Source organism: Hyperolius riggenbachi, chromosome 4 (assembly GCF_040937935.1).
Source record: "Hyperolius riggenbachi isolate aHypRig1 chromosome 4, aHypRig1.pri, whole genome shotgun sequence".
NCBI classification, from domain to species: Eukaryota; Metazoa; Chordata; class Amphibia; order Anura; family Hyperoliidae; genus Hyperolius; species Hyperolius riggenbachi.
This window is the reverse complement of record NC_090649.1, coordinates 304,141,657-304,157,215: the sequence shown is the minus strand read 5'-3', so window position 1 is coordinate 304,157,215 and position 15,559 is coordinate 304,141,657. Positions and strand designations below refer to the sequence as shown.

Below are 15,559 nucleotides of genomic sequence, written 5' to 3'. Positions count from 1 at the left end.
CTCATTCAACAGCTCTTTTCAGAGCTAATCCTGTTCGTGTGATCATTTTTTTTTCTGTGTGTCAAACTGACACTTGTGTTGCTTAGACAGCATTGCTAATTCATACTATGTGTGTGCCACTGCTAGCAGCCCAGCAGCCCAGCAGCAGCACATTCAGTGACTACCTATGTGTGTGACAGGGAGCTGCACATTGTACTACCCAGTACTGCATATACCTTCTAGTACCTGTTGTGTTTAGTGAACTCACCTGACTGCATCTAACTACCTTTTGTGTTCAGTGAACCCACCTCACTGCATATAACTACCTTTGGGTTGAGTGAACTCACCTCACTGCATCCAACTACCTTTTGTGTTCAGTGAACCCACCTCACTGCATATAACCATCTTTGGGTTGAGTGAACTCACCTCACTGCATCTAACTAACTGATTCTCGTGAAAGGAAAGTGGTGTCATCTTTGTCCGCCATAACAGATTCTCGTTAAAGGATTTAAAGTGAATTTGTTTAAAAAACAGCAGGTCCTTCCGAGTCCCGTATTGTTATTTTTGGTCACTACCTCGGGGCGGGCATGCCTGCTGCTCTCCTTGCCTGGATGTGTGGTGGTAGCCATTTGATAGGCTACAACTCCAGGCCGGAATCACACCAGGAAGGGTTCCCCCGCCATTACCCTTGGTCACAAATGGCAGACTTGCCCTCCATAATAGATTCTCGTTGCAAGTACTGAACAGCAAGTAGAAAATGTAATGTAAAAAAAATAGATGTAAGCTTTAACAATGGTAGAGAAAGAACCATTGAAAGTTGATAAGGCAGACAGACATTACCTAACCAGACATCACTGAGTGAGGAAGAGCAATCTCGCCATGGTGTGCACTGCGCAGTAGTCCACCACGGCCGTCACAACACAGACAGCTGTTTGCGGTGCATTACACAGTGAGTTTGGTGTGTCAGTGTGAAGCAGTACACTCATTACACTCCCTGATTGATGTATACACATGCAAGATGTTTGAAAGCACTTTAGGCCTGCAATTTAGCATTCAATGTTATTTCTGCCCTTAAAACGCTGCTTTGCATCAAAACCAGATTTTTCCCCGGGACTTTTGGCATGTATCCCACTCCGCCACCTGGGGGTCCAGGTGTTAGACCCCTTGAAACATGTTTTCCATCACTTTTCTGGCCAGCATAAGTGTTTCTAGTTTTACAAGTTCGCCTCCCCATTGAAGTCTATTGTGGTTTACAAAATTTTCCGCGAACCGAACCTTCCGCGGAAGTTCGTGAACGGTGTTCACGAACCGAAAATCAGAGGTTTGGCCCATCTCTATTAGAGTCGTGATGTGTAATGTAGAAGAGAAAGGAGACTGTGATATATTAACGAAAGAGAGTGATGGCTTTCACTACCAAATAAGGTGGATAGCATCTAGTTCACTTCAACTATCCATGAGCCTCCTCAACTAGTTCATTTATCAGACTCTACCCTGACAGCTCAAATCGGTTAATTCAATGAACTATTGTGCTGCCTCTATGATCACATCTGGTAGGGATTTAAAAGGTTATCTGAAGTGAAAATAAACTTATGAGACAATAAATTGTATGTGTAGTACAGCTAAGAAATATAGCATATAGCAAAGATATGAGTCTCATATTGTTTCCATTACAGGAAGAGTTAAGAAACATCAGTTGTTATCTACGCAAAAGAGCCTCTCTGAGCTCTCCAACCTGACCCAACTTGGGTCGGCTACAGTGCTGTTTTCAGAAGCACTTATACATCAAAGAAGTAGTGAAAGACGACTTCAGATAAGGTTTGACTGCAAGGAAGTTCAAAGTGCATTAGTTCTGCACGGTTTCATAGTTTAAAATACAGAGTGTATTTTGTAAAATTTTGTAAATATTGAGATTGATGCAATGTTACTAAAAAAAAGCTATGTAACTGAAAATAAAAATATGAGACACTTTTCTTTGCTACTAGTATTCTATTCGTTATCCGTACTACACATACTATTCCTTATACGTTTTTTTATTTCCACACTTCAATGTCACTTTAACCACTTGCTGACCGTGTCATGCTGACGAGCGTGGACGCGGCGACAACCCCAGGACTGCCTAACTTCGATTGGCGTAAAGTGCTTGGGGCATGGTTTGCGGGAGATTGCGTGCGCATCCCTGCTCTGATAACAGAGCGGAGCTCCGCCTTCAGTCTCTCAGCGGCGATCGCCACTGGGTGACTGTTAGACGGTGGCATCGAAGTCTTTTATTGCTGTACAGAGCTGCAATCTAAAGGCCCATACACACGTCGGATTTTAGCGAACGACCCGTTGTTTGAACGTTCCGTCGTTCGGACGTTTTTGCGTCAAATCCGACGTGTGTACAGACTATCGTTCGGGTGATAAGACTGGTTACCAGCGATCCGCCCGGCGGATCGTTGGTAACCAGTCTTATCACCTGAACGATAGTCTGTACACACGTCGGATTTGACGCGAAAACATCCGAACGACGGAACGTTCAAACGACGGGTCGTTCGCTAAAATCCGATGTGTGTATGGGCCTTAAGGCAGCAATGTACTGGGGATAGCCATGTGACTCGGCTGTCCACCTGGGAGGCTGAAGCCTATGACAGCTGATCGCACTGATTGGCTGGCGGGGGGAGGGAGGGGGGAATAGAAAACAAATAAAAAAAATGCACAATTTTATTGAAAAACATAAATATTTATAAAAAAATAAACACTGGGGGAGCGATCAGACCCCACCAACAGAAAGCTCTGTTGATGGGGAGAAAGGGGGGGGGGGGGATCACTTGTGTGCTGAGTTGTGAGGCCCTCCAGCGAGGCCTTAAAGCTGCAGTGGCCCATTTAGAGAAAAATGGCCTGGTCTTTAGGGGGGTGCAGTCCTCAAGTGGTTAAGTGCATGTCCAACTTCATACTAATGTTTTTCAGCAGTCCAATCGTGAGCTTGTGACACACTGAGCAACTATAGTGCTCACGGACAAATACAGCCTTTCTCAAACAGCTATGAGAGATTTATTGTGCGTGTTATAAATATTTATATACATATATATGGTTACTCTAGGTATATTAATAATTTTCTTAGTAAGCAATATCAATTAGGCTCCTAGCCAACTTGCTGTAAGCCTAGCATTAGGGGTAGGCCATATGATACATTCCAGCATGAAAAGGCATATAAGATAAATAACGCCCATTAATAAAAAGAAAGATTTTAAGAACCATGCACCAGACACACAACTAAGTTGTTAAGATTTCAGTGTCTTAACTGCTAAAGATTTATGTGTGATAACTAATTGCAAGCATTTACAGGCATGAAGACTTGGACTTCTTCCACTTTGAAAAGTTCGCTAAATTTAACAAGGCTGTTGCCAGATTTGAGATTTCAGAGGATGTGCGTATTAGTCTGGATTACACATTTTCTGCTTCTTTAGTATGTGTAATATGTCATCAGATTGCTTTACCTGACCCAGTAAAAGTGTCAAGCGATCCATCTCCCGTTGTTGTGGTGGTTTCATTGCTGTTCATTGGCTCTGTTTTGACTGCAAGAAGAGACACTACATAGAAGAATAAGCAGACATAAGATTTTTGTCTAAACTTACAAAATAGGCCTCATGCCATCTTCAAGTAGAAACAGCCAAAAGTGAACGTTCATGCAGCAGACCAAGTACAAAAATCCCTGTTAAGTGTGGCAAGTAATCAAAGTGTCTAGTATAGGCATGTCATTAGAAATGTCATATTACAAGACCTATTAACTCTACACATATCCCCAGGACTGTATTGAAAGAATACATATCCAGAATCAGGGTCTGTTTAGGAACACAAAAAGTTAAATAAACTAGCAATGTTCTAACTTTCAGCCTCCACATATACTGAATTCAGATAAATGAAATGAAAAATGCATTTCCATTCATTTCAGTAACGCCTTTTTCTGGATTTATAAGGTGGAATTTAAGATAACCGTAATGTGGAATGGTGTTGGGGGAGGGGCAGTCGGGTGGGCTGGGGCAGTCTGACAACCATTTTCTTTTCCATTTTCTCTTTTTTTTAATTTTATTATTTTTGTTTTTTCCTGTTTTCTGCCTTTTTTCTTGTTTTTTTTTTCAGATTCAGGAATTTGGTTTTAACTTAAATAAAAGGTGATAGTTCTACCTCACTAGATGAGACACTTAGAAGGTTATTTTACATTAACTTGGCAAGATGCTCAATGTGAGCATAAAATGTGTCTTATTGTATCTATTTATTTACTTGATATGTTTTTTTCTTTTTGCCATCTGTACAGTGTAAGAATTTAGGGATTAGATTCTTTCAGGGTGGAACCTCATTTACGTTAAAGAACCAGCGACTATCACTGATATGATAGGCAGCAATATTGCAATCTTTGATATGTTGAAAATTTCAATAAACATTTTGAAAGGCAAACTTCAATAAAATCAATTGAGCTAAGGAGTTTTGCCCACAGCAAACATACAAAAACTGTTGAACGGTATACTATAAAAAGATGTCAACAATAAATGCATAAATAACAAACAGCTCTACATGTGTGTAAACAAAAGCAGTAAAAAAAGGAAAAAGTTTCAAAATGTTTGCCAGATCCTGAAATGCATATCTATGTGTACAAGATTAAAAAGCCTGGCTTATTTTAATTCCCTGCTTGCACAAAGGCATAATACAAATTCCAGGCATTTAAGCTTTGTTCACAGATAGGCATTTTAAAATGCTTCAAAATGCATCACACAAATATGACAAAACATTCTGAGGCATTATTTACGTTTTTACTGCTTCCACATACTCTGTAGACAGGTGTACGAAATACTTCAAAATGCTTCACAGTACAGCTTTTTGTTTTTACTGTATGGCACTTTGCTACTGCTTTATAAGGGGACAGGTCCTAATACTAGACACAGTAATTTTCATTTCTGAAGGATGTGAAACAATGTGTGGGAAGAGGATCAAAGTAGGAACAAAAATGATAGGAGACTGAAGATGAATGAATAATGAAATATATTAGCTCTGCTGAAAATCTGCTTGCTCAACTTTTTGCAGCTGGAGAGAGCCCGAGGCGATGCGGGGGGGGGGGGGGGGGGGATCAGTTGGGGCACAAGAGGCATGTTCCCTGCCTCATGACATGCCTCTGTGTCCCCCCACACAGCTCTCTGACCCCCATTGCCGCTGCGCTATAGCCCCCTGAAATTGGCAACAATGATTGTCGCTATTCTGGAGGGTAATGGGAGGAGAGGGGTTCCCTGCTCAAAGTGCCCAATAGGAGCATTCCTACAGGCTTCTCAGAGCTACCATTGGGAAGCTCTCTCTCCCTGGCTGCGCCCCCTGCCTCCCCCCTCCTCCCTGCACACTGGGAGAGAATATCTCTCTCCTTCCAGCATTGTGTCCCCAGAGGCCACGAAAGTGAAAGTTAAGCCATGCAGGCCAACAGAGCAGTGGAAGAGAGCAGTGGCAATGGTGGCTACCTGATCCAACCAGACCCCCCCCCCTGATCAGATAGCCTAGTTTTTTTTTAATTTTATAACCCCACCTCGGGCTCTTTTTAAACAGTGACATGCCTTTCCATCAGTATCTAGTAGTTAATATTTAACATTATACTTAAATAAAATAGAACAACTGGCTTTCCATCTTATAGTATTGTCCTGCACCACTGAAGGCAGTCTGGGCATTTGTAAAAGTGTGTGCAACACATCTCTACACATTTTCACCCATGCCACATTCTCGCAGTAAAGGGGCCAACAACAGAGGATTGCGTTCATCTTTATTTTCAGGGTATGTTTACACTGGGGCAATGCGGTGCTTTGCATCTGACAATACTGTCACATTGCTAACACAATGCAATTTTACTGTAATGGTAAGTTCACACTGACACATCAACAGCTTAATGTGATGTTGGTCAATGGCCCAAATGCAATTATTTTTTTCTCCCAAGTTTTTTCCTTGGAGATCATTTTTCATTGTCTATGTAAAATAACTACCCAGCACTTTTCAACTGAAAAAGTACCAAAAAGTATTTTCTTTCTCTCTGGTGGTTTAAAGGGCATTTTATTGAAAAGTTTAAAAAATATCACGAAGGAGAAAACACAGGAGAAAACGTTAATTGCATATGAGCCAATGTACGCAATTACAGTTGTACCTTTTTATAATTGATTTAGCTAAGGCCTGATATTTGGATTCCTTCAAAACTCACAATTTTTGGCATTCAGTTTCCACTGCGGACATCATAGAAGCTATGTGGTTAGTACTTTTGCCTCACGATTAGGACTGGTTCACACACAAATCAACTTGCAATTGTCTATTTGCATTGCAATTTTCAGCAATTGTACTGGCATTTGAGAATTGTGATGCAAAGGGATCACTCCCAAAATGCTGCAAGCAGCGCATGCATAAAAATCACAAACGCTGCAGTGAGAATGGTCTCTATAGGGAAACATTGTCACAACACAAAGTGCTGAAATGATCTTTAACCCTCCTGGTGGTCTATTAAAAACCGCCAGGGGGCAGCGCAGCCGTTTTTTTGATTTATTTTTTTTTTAAATCATGTAGCGAGCCTAGGGCTCGCTACATGATAGCCGCTGCTCAGCGGCATCCTCCCAGCCCCGCTGATCGCCTCCGGCGATAGGCGATCAGGAAATCCCGTTCAAAGAACGAGATTTCCTGGAGGGCTTCCCCCGTCGCCATGGCGACGGGGCGGGATGACGTCACCGACGTCATGGACGTCGTGACGTCTAAGGGAGTCCTGATCCACCCCTTGCCGCTGCCTGGCGCTGATAGGCCAGGCAGCGCAGGGGTCTAGGGGGGGGGCTGTCTTGTGACGCGGATAGCGGCGATCGAGCGCGGGGCGGCGGCGATCGAAGTGCTGACGCAGCTAGCAAAGTGCTAGCTGCGTTCAGCAAAAAAAAAATTATTCAAATCGGCCCAGCAGGGCCTGAGAAAACCTCCTGCGCGGCTTACCCCGAACTACGTTCGGGGTTACCGCCAGGAAGGTTAAAAGCACCCCAGTGTGAACCATACCTCACTAAAATCTGGTGATAACTCTACCAAGGATATTTTATGACTGGCATTTGTAGTGCGACCCTGTATTTTCAGATAGTTCATCCAGGTGCTCTAGTTTCTTACTGCTACCCACAAAGCATGCTGGCAGTTTAACTGTTTTTTCCTCAAACTATCTTAAAGAGGAACTCCAGTGAAAATAATGTAATAAAAAAGTGCTTCATTTTTACAATAATTATGTATAAATGATTTAGTCAGTGTTTGCCCATTGTAAAAGCTTTCTTCTCCATGATTTACATTCTGACATTGATCACATGGTGACATTTTTACTGCTGGCAGGTGATGTCACTGGAAGTAGCTGCTGCTTGCTTTTTTTTTTGACAGTTGGAAACGGCTGTAAACAGCTATTTCCCACAATGCAAGGAGGTTCACAGACAGGAAACTGCAAGGACCATGGTCCTCACAGCTTCCTGTCGGAGGGGTTTCACCACAACATCATACCATACAGAGCCCCCTGATGATCCGTTTGTAGAAAGGAATAGACTTCTCATGTAAAACGGGGTATGAGCTACTGATTGGGATGAAGTTCAATTCTTGGTCACGGTTTCTCTTTAAGACTGATGTATGAATGTTATATTTAGAGAACCTTTGAGGATGACATTTCTTAAAGTAAGCCTGAAGTGAGAGGGATATGGAGGCTGCCATATTTATTTCCTATTAAGCAATATCAGTTACCTGGCTATCCTATGCCTGTAATACTTTTGCCATAGATCCTGAACAAGCATGCAGCAGATCAGGTTTTTCTGACAATATTGTCAGATATGACAAGATTAGCTGCATGCTTGTTTCTGGTGTGATTTAGACATTACTGCAGCCAAATAAATCAGCAGTGCTGCCAGGTAACTGGTATTGTTTAAAAGCAAATAAATATGATAGCCTCCTTATACTACTTGCTTCAGGTTCCCTTTAAATCTCTTGCCACAAGTTACCAGCCTATTCAGTTACAGACCTTCTACAATGCCACTAGTTGCTGAGGGAGCACTCACAATCCACATAGAATCTAGGCCTATTCCTGTTTGTGTTCAGATAAGCATATTTTGTAATTTCCTCACTACATAATGTTCTGGGATTGGGTATTTTATAACCTGGCCCAAGCATGGTCACATAGTGGTCAGTGATTCAGTAAGACAATGCTGAAAACAGCTTGATCAAGGCAGTGTCTGCATGAGGTGTGGAACCCACTAGAGCGTTTTTTTTTGAGTGTTTAGGGATCGCTTTCAATCGATAGCGATTTTCCTAAACGCTCTGCCAATGTAAATGGATGGGCCAGATTCAACTAGAGCGATTGCGATTAAGGAAATCGCAATCGCAGGACATGCAGCATGTTGGGAGCGTTTCCATTGTAATAGATTGTATGGGAGCAGGGAAATCACTCCCATAATCGATTGCAAATTGCTATCACAAATCACTAGCGATTGCGATAGCATTTTGCACTATCTAGTGGGTTCCAGGCCTACTTTTGAGGTTGTGTGTCACAGTCAACAGTGGCAGAGAATCAAACTGAACCCGATGTAAAAATAAACTGATGAGATAAACATTTGTATTTATCCTTTTACTCCTAAAAAGTACTTTTTTTAGATATCCCATGCTTTTATTTTATATTGAAACATTTACAAAGTAGATTGAATATTTTATTGTCTCTGATCAATGGCAGTCTATTAAGTATCCCATAGTTAAAGGGACTCCGAGCACCTCTCATGGGCATGCCTTTAAAGAGACTCTGACCAGTACTGCAAAGTACTTAAAGATGCATACCTTTCTGTAGCTTGTACTCTCCTCTTTCATTTGATACCTGAATCGCCATTCTACACCAAACAGTTTTTGTTCGATTTCAATTTAAATATCGTGGCTGCCATCTTGACTATCTTATAACTTCCGGGTCACCCTGTCCTCTCTTTTAGAGAAGTGCATCACTGAATGAAGCAGGAAGAGGAAGTGACATGCATGGCTATTGCAAGAGGAATCTCCAGTGGGGTCATAGCACAACTTTCTTGAAAGCCGTCTGGCTTAAAGGCATACCCATGAGAGATGCTCGGAGTCCCTTTAAAATGCATCAATAGAGATGGCCCGAACGGTTCGCCGGTGAACTTGTACACGTGAACCTCAGCGGTTCGCGTTCGACACGAACCACAATTTTTTTCCAAAAATGTACGGGTTCACATTTTTCCCATAGATTTTAATGGCACTGACTTTAACGGTTAATAGCAAAGCCCCCTTACATAGTGGAAACACCAAATTTGGGTACCCCCCCAGGGAGTCGTCGCCCCCACCTCCTCCTGGGGCACCGGGGGTGGGGAAGAGCCCCTTGTCCATGGATTGGACAAGGGCTCAGGGGGAGAGGGGAAGGCTTGGCCACCCCTCTCCCCCGGAGCCCACACCTACCATGGACCATGCGGGCTGGTATAGCTCAGGATGCGAAGCCCAACGCGGCTGGGGCTCCGCATTCTGGCTACCCCAGCCTGCTTGGGTACAAGGTGTTACAGAGAGCTCGGGAGGGGGGACTCCACGTCATTTTTTGGGGGGAAATTTCCAACACAGCACATAACAAAAAAAATTATATAAAAATAAATAAATACAATGTAAAAAAAAACTTTTTAAATATTGTTTCCCACTATCTTTTTAACATATCCTGCAAATTTGGTGTTGCTAGGATGTAAGGGACCTTTGCTGTTAACTGCTAAAGTCAGCGGGAATTGTTTCCCATGACCTATCATTTACTGGCATTTAAATGTAAAAAGTTTTATCCTTTGAACTTTTAACCACTTAAGCCCTCGGTCGTTTTCACTTTATGCATCCGAGCAATGTTCACCTCCCATTCATTAGCCTATAACTTTATCACTACTTATCACAATGAACTGATCTATATCTTGTTTTTTCCGCCACCAATTAGGCTTTCTTTGGGTGGTACATTTTGCTAAGAGCTACCTTACTGTAAATGCATTTTAACAGTAAGAATAAGAAAAAAAACGAAAAAAATTCATTATTTCTCAGTTTTCGCCCATTATAGTTTTAAAATAATACATGCCTCCATAATTAAAACCCACGTATTGTATTTGCCCATTTGTCCCGGTTATTTCACCATTTAAATTATGTCCCTATCACAATGTATGGCGACAATAGTTTATTTGGAAATAAAAGTGCATTTTTTCCGTTTTGCATCCATCACTATTTACAAGCTTATAATAAAAAAAAAAAATATAGAAATATTTCATCTTTACATAGATATTGAAAAAGTTTAGACCATTAGGTAAATATTTATGTGTTTTTTGTTTTTTTTTATTGTAATGTTTGTTTTTTTTATTATTATTATTAAACATTTTATGTGGGTATTTTTGGGAGGGTGGGATGTAAATAGTATTTGATTTGGGTAAATATATGTGTATTTTAATTTTTTTTACTTTTTGGCCACAAGATGGCAACCTTGAGTTTGTTTACATGACGTCACTCTAAGCGTACAATGTACGCTTTGAGGGACATAAGAGTCAGAAAAAGCGAAGCTTCCGAGAGAAGCTGTCGCTTTTTCTGCGAGGGAGAGGAATCAGTGATCGGGCACCATGGCCCGATTAATTGATTCCTGGGCTAACAATCCACGGCTGGGAGCACGCGTGCATGCGAGCGATCGGACGGGGGAGCCGCGGGAGCGCACATGTCCTCCTTGATGTACAACTACGTCAAGGAGGACAAAGTGGTTAAAATCTATTTTCTCAAAAAGTATAAGGCCTTTTTGAAAAAAAATCCTTTTGTTTCCACTGTTCTCCTTCACATTCCCATGCAAATTTGGTGTTTCTGGCATTTAAGGGGTCTTTGCTACTAACCGTTAAAGTCGGCGGCGGTGGAAACATTTCCCACACTCAGTACGAGATCTTTAAAATTGATTTTCTCAAAAAGTATAAGGTCTTTTTGAAAAAAATGTTTTCCTCTTGTGGTCACTTACTCTCTCCAGGTGATAGTAGTGTTTGTAGATTTGGAAGTTCGCCTGCCTATTGAAGTCTATTGCGGTTCACAAAGTTCGTGCAAACCCAAACTTTTGCGGGCGTTCGCGTTCGAAGTTCGCGAACCTAAAATCGGAGGTTAAGGCCATCACTATACATTAACTATGGACCTTTTTCTATCTCTCCCTTGCCCTCAAAAGTTGTATTCTGCCAAAACTTTTATGGCTGTAATTTACTTATCAGCGAGGTTTACTATATTCCCGACAAGGTGTTGACAAGACAGAAACTGTCACTTGCATGCCAGAAAATTAACTCTTTCAGGCAGCAAAAGAAAAAAAAAAGAAAAACAGCCTGGTCATTAATATGTTTTGCATGGTACATACACACGTTTATCTCCTCATTCCACATATAACACTTTAAAGTAACAGCATAAACTGGAACATTATGTTACCAGCTTTGGCACACTGAGCTCACTTTTATTATTTAGATGTCACTACAAGTATGCTTCAAATATTAGTAATGACAAAAGCTTTTTTTTTTAGATGGACAGTAGTCTCCTGGGTCATATCTTTTATGTTTGGCTAATGTTTGTAATGTGTACCATCTAGTGGAATATTTCACTTAGATCATTAAACTGTTTAAACTACCTCAGTGAACAGACACATTCATTATTAATTACTTCTACTTAGAATAATTTATCAGCAAAACAGCATCATGTTACATTCTACTTCCTTGTGTCTTTGTCTCAGATAACAACATTCTATGGTCTTCTTTTGAGACATAAATTCTCTAACTTGCATTAAATACAATATTTGATCTACAGTGCTACATTAAATGCATAAAACATTTTTAGTCTTAAAACTCAAAAGAGACACTGTAGTATAGTAGCATGCAGTGTGATATGCAGGATAACCACAAACAGTAATTTTCCTAGTTTCAGCGTATTGCTACATGTTGCTATATATTGAACGTAGCCCTGCCCACCAAGTGATGTTTAGCCTAGGCTGATTAGATATGGAGTTATACCCCCCAGCACTCTAGGAGGCCAGGTATATTTTGTACTGGCTTTGAAACTCTCTTTATACAAGCATTCCACCGAGGTCACCTGCTAATAGTAAAGATGTTGCCACCTTAAATAATTTATAAATTAATATTGCAAGAAAATGAGCAATTTTATTCATTATGCTATTTTTACTACACTGTTTTAAGCGTTTAGTAGAGAAACAAGTTGTGATTGGGTTCTTTTAAGAAGCCAACTAGAGCTCTAAAACTAGCTATGCATAATTTGACAGTCAGTCTATCCTTCAGCAGGGCCGGATTTACCTGTAGGCACATGCCTACAGGCGCCTCATGATGGAAGGGTGGCTTACTCCCCTCCCTGAGTGCCTCCCTCCCTCCTTCCCTATACACTTACAGAGTCCTGATGAGAGTAAATGAATGACAGTCTACTCACCCGACTCTCAGCATTCCACCAACGAGATCTACTTTCAACTAGGTGCACCTTTACCTACCTAATACTTGTTTTTAATGTGCCTTTAAAGTGTTTTAAACTACTTATTACAGTTTATACAGTACTATAACATTTAATAACAAACATATGTAATAAAAAAAAAACAGTACTTACAAGTACATGAAGATAACTTTGCTCGTATCTCTTAAACGTTGTATATCAAGTTGATTTTAAAGAGAAGCCGAGGTGGGTTCTAACAATGCTATCAGCACACAGAGGCTGGGTCTGCTTATACTGCCCAGCCTCTGTTGCTATCTCAATCCCCCCTAAGCTCCCCCCGCGCTCTGCTATGCCCCCATAAATCATCAGCTGAGCTAGCGACACACAGCGTGTCACAGCCGGCTGTTTACATCTGCAGCTGTCAGTCTCGGCGCTTCCCCGCCTCCTCCATAGCTCCGGTCCCCACCCACGTCCCTTTCCTCCAATCAGCGGGGAGGGAAGGGACGCGGACGGGGACTGAAGCTATGGAGGAGGCGGGGGAGCGCCGAGACTGACAGCTGCAGATGTAAACAGCCGGCTGCGACATGCTGTGCGTCGACAGCTCTGCTGATGATTAATGGGGGCATAGCAGAGCGTGGGGGGGAACTTAGGGGGATCAAGAAAGCAACAGATGCTGGGCAGTATAAGCAGACCCAGCCTCTGTGTGCTGATAGCATTGTTAGAACCCACCTCGGGTTCTCTTTAAGTAGGGGACTGTCTGTACTCTGGAAAGTTATTATGGAGTATGGATTATCTTATCAGCTAGCATTTAAAGGGAACCTGAAGTGAGAGACACGTGAATTGCCTTTTAAACAATACCAATTGCCTGGTAGTTTTGCTGATCTCTTTGGCTGCAGTAATGACCAAATTACGCACCTGAAACAAGCATGTGGCTCATCTTGTCAGATTTTTGTCAGAAACATCTGATCAGCATGCTTGTTCAAGGTCTATGGCTAAAAGTATTAGAGACAGATGATAAGCAGGACAGCCAGACAATTTGCATTGTTTAAAAGGAAATAAAAATGACAGCCTCCATATCACTCTCACTTCAGGTTCCCTTTAAAGAGAACCTGTACTGAGTAAAAATATTTAAAATAAACGCATGAGGTAAGTTCAAATGAACATTGCATAGTTACCTTGCCATCTGTTCCTTTCAGAAGCTCACCATTTTCTTCTGACAATAATCCCTTCCAGTTCTGACAATATTTTGTCAGATCTGAAATATATCAGTTGCTGTCAATAAAATATCAGTTGCTTTCAATAAAATATCAGTTGCTGTCAGTTATAGCTGAGAGGAAAACTGATATGCCAGGTAATGTCCAGGTTTCCCTATGGCTCAAGTGGGCAATGTTACAGTTTAACTGTGTGCTGACCAGAAAGCTGTTATGGGTAATGGCCGTTTTCAAAATGGAGGACGAAAAATTCCCTTGATCACAGTGAACAAACAGGACGCGGGACAGGAGAAAGATACTGAGGAGACGACTACATGGAAGGTAAGTATGACTTGTGTATGCTTATTTTGACTTTTAATTTTCAGTACAGGTTTTCTTTAAGTAGAAACCTGCTCTGTAATTGATAGAATCACTTTTATCAATATCTTTTTTGCTTGAAATGCAGCAGAAAGCTTAATAAATACAAAGAACCAGGGCCGTATCTGGGTAATATAGTGCCTATGGCAAACACTGAAATTGCACCCCACCCCCAATAGGTAGGTGCATCAAGATAGAATAATTAAACAGCCAAGTGCGCCCTACGTACATAAAATAAGTAGCCATGTTCCCCAGATAACAGAATTTATCTGATCTGAGTGAGGTCAGAGTGATGGGGGGGCATAGGGCAGGTATGGTGGTGCAGTAAAGGGACAGGAGAGGGAGTGCCACAGGGAGCTGTGACACCCATGGCAAGAGTCATGCCTTCACCCCTCTAGATATGCCACTGCAAAGAACTACCTTTCCCAATTGAGTTTTTATCAATATCTCTTTTTTAAAATCGACTGACAAGGCCCTAGTTTTTAATCAATTGTGATTCAGAGGATTTAGTGAGGTCTGCAAACTGTTGTAATACCTACATTATTCACTTGATTTGGATGTAAATACCCTCAAATTAAAGCTGAGAGTGCAGTTAAAGCACATCGTGTTTGTTTCATTTCAAATCCATTGTGGTTCTGAATAGAGCCAAAAATGTTAGAATTGTGTCACTGTCCCAATATTTATGGATCTGACTGTAGGATGCAATATCTAATTAATTAAAAAGATTGTATAGTTGCTTAACTTAAAGAGAACCCGAGGCGGGGTTCTTACATCGCAATCCGCATACAGAGGTTGGGTCTGTCTATAGAGCCCTGCCTCTGTTGCTAGTTAGTTTCCTCCAAAGACCCCCCTGCGCGCTGTCTGACCCCATACAACACAGCCGCACTATGCGGCTGTGTTTACCTCACGAATGTCAGTCTCAGCTGCTCCCCCGCCTCCTGAATCGCTCCGGTCCCCACCCGCGTCCCTTCCCTCCAATCAGCGGGGAGAGAAGGGACGTGGGCGGGGACCGGAGCGATTCAGGAGGCGGGGGAGAGCGGAGACTGACATTAGTGAGATAAACACAGCCGGCTGCGACACGCTGCGTGTCGCCAGAGCAGCTGTGTTTTATGGGGTCTGACATCGCGCAGGGGGGTCCTTGGAGGAAACTAACTAGCAACAGAGGCTGGGCTCTATAGACAGACCCAGCCTCTGTATGCGGATTGCGATGTAAGAACCCCGCCTCGGGTTCTCTTAAGCACTTATGCATTGCCTTACTGAGTCATTCCAGGGTTCTGCAGCTATAAATCCTATTTTACAAATTTTAACAATGTGGTCAGAAGATCTGAACCAGCCAATCTGAGAGAAATTTTGATTGGCCAATCACTGAACAATTTTAGCACCTCCATGAAGTATTAGAGTTTATCTACATAATCTGTTCATAATATTAAAAATATGTTGACATACTACATGAAGGAAGTAACATTGGCCAGTTATCTGAACAGATTTCACCCTGTGGTCTGGAAAATCTGGGCTATAGAAAATGGATGATGAAAAGGTTGCTGAAGCTTCTGTAAAAGTGC

At 41.8% G+C, this 15,559-nt stretch overlaps 1 protein-coding gene across 17 annotated transcripts in view; it reads right to left on the bottom strand.

Annotated features, from left to right (window-relative positions):
- Positions 1-15,559, bottom strand: part of EYA4 (EYA transcriptional coactivator and phosphatase 4) — a 481,052-nt gene that overhangs the window by 191,479 nt on the left and 274,014 nt on the right. For 10 of the 17 annotated variants that reach the window (XM_068231595.1, XM_068231603.1, XM_068231594.1 and 7 more), the window contains one exon: positions 3,456-3,548. The exons of 3 other annotated variants lie outside the window; for them this stretch is intronic. In XM_068231595.1, coding sequence (XP_068087696.1) covers positions 3,456-3,548 — 93 coding nt within the window. Of the gene's footprint in view, positions 1-3,455; positions 3,549-7,008; positions 7,101-15,559 lie in introns of those variants that run through there. 4 more of the 17 variants (XM_068231593.1, XM_068231598.1, XM_068231609.1 and 1 more) reach the window with 3 other exon arrangements.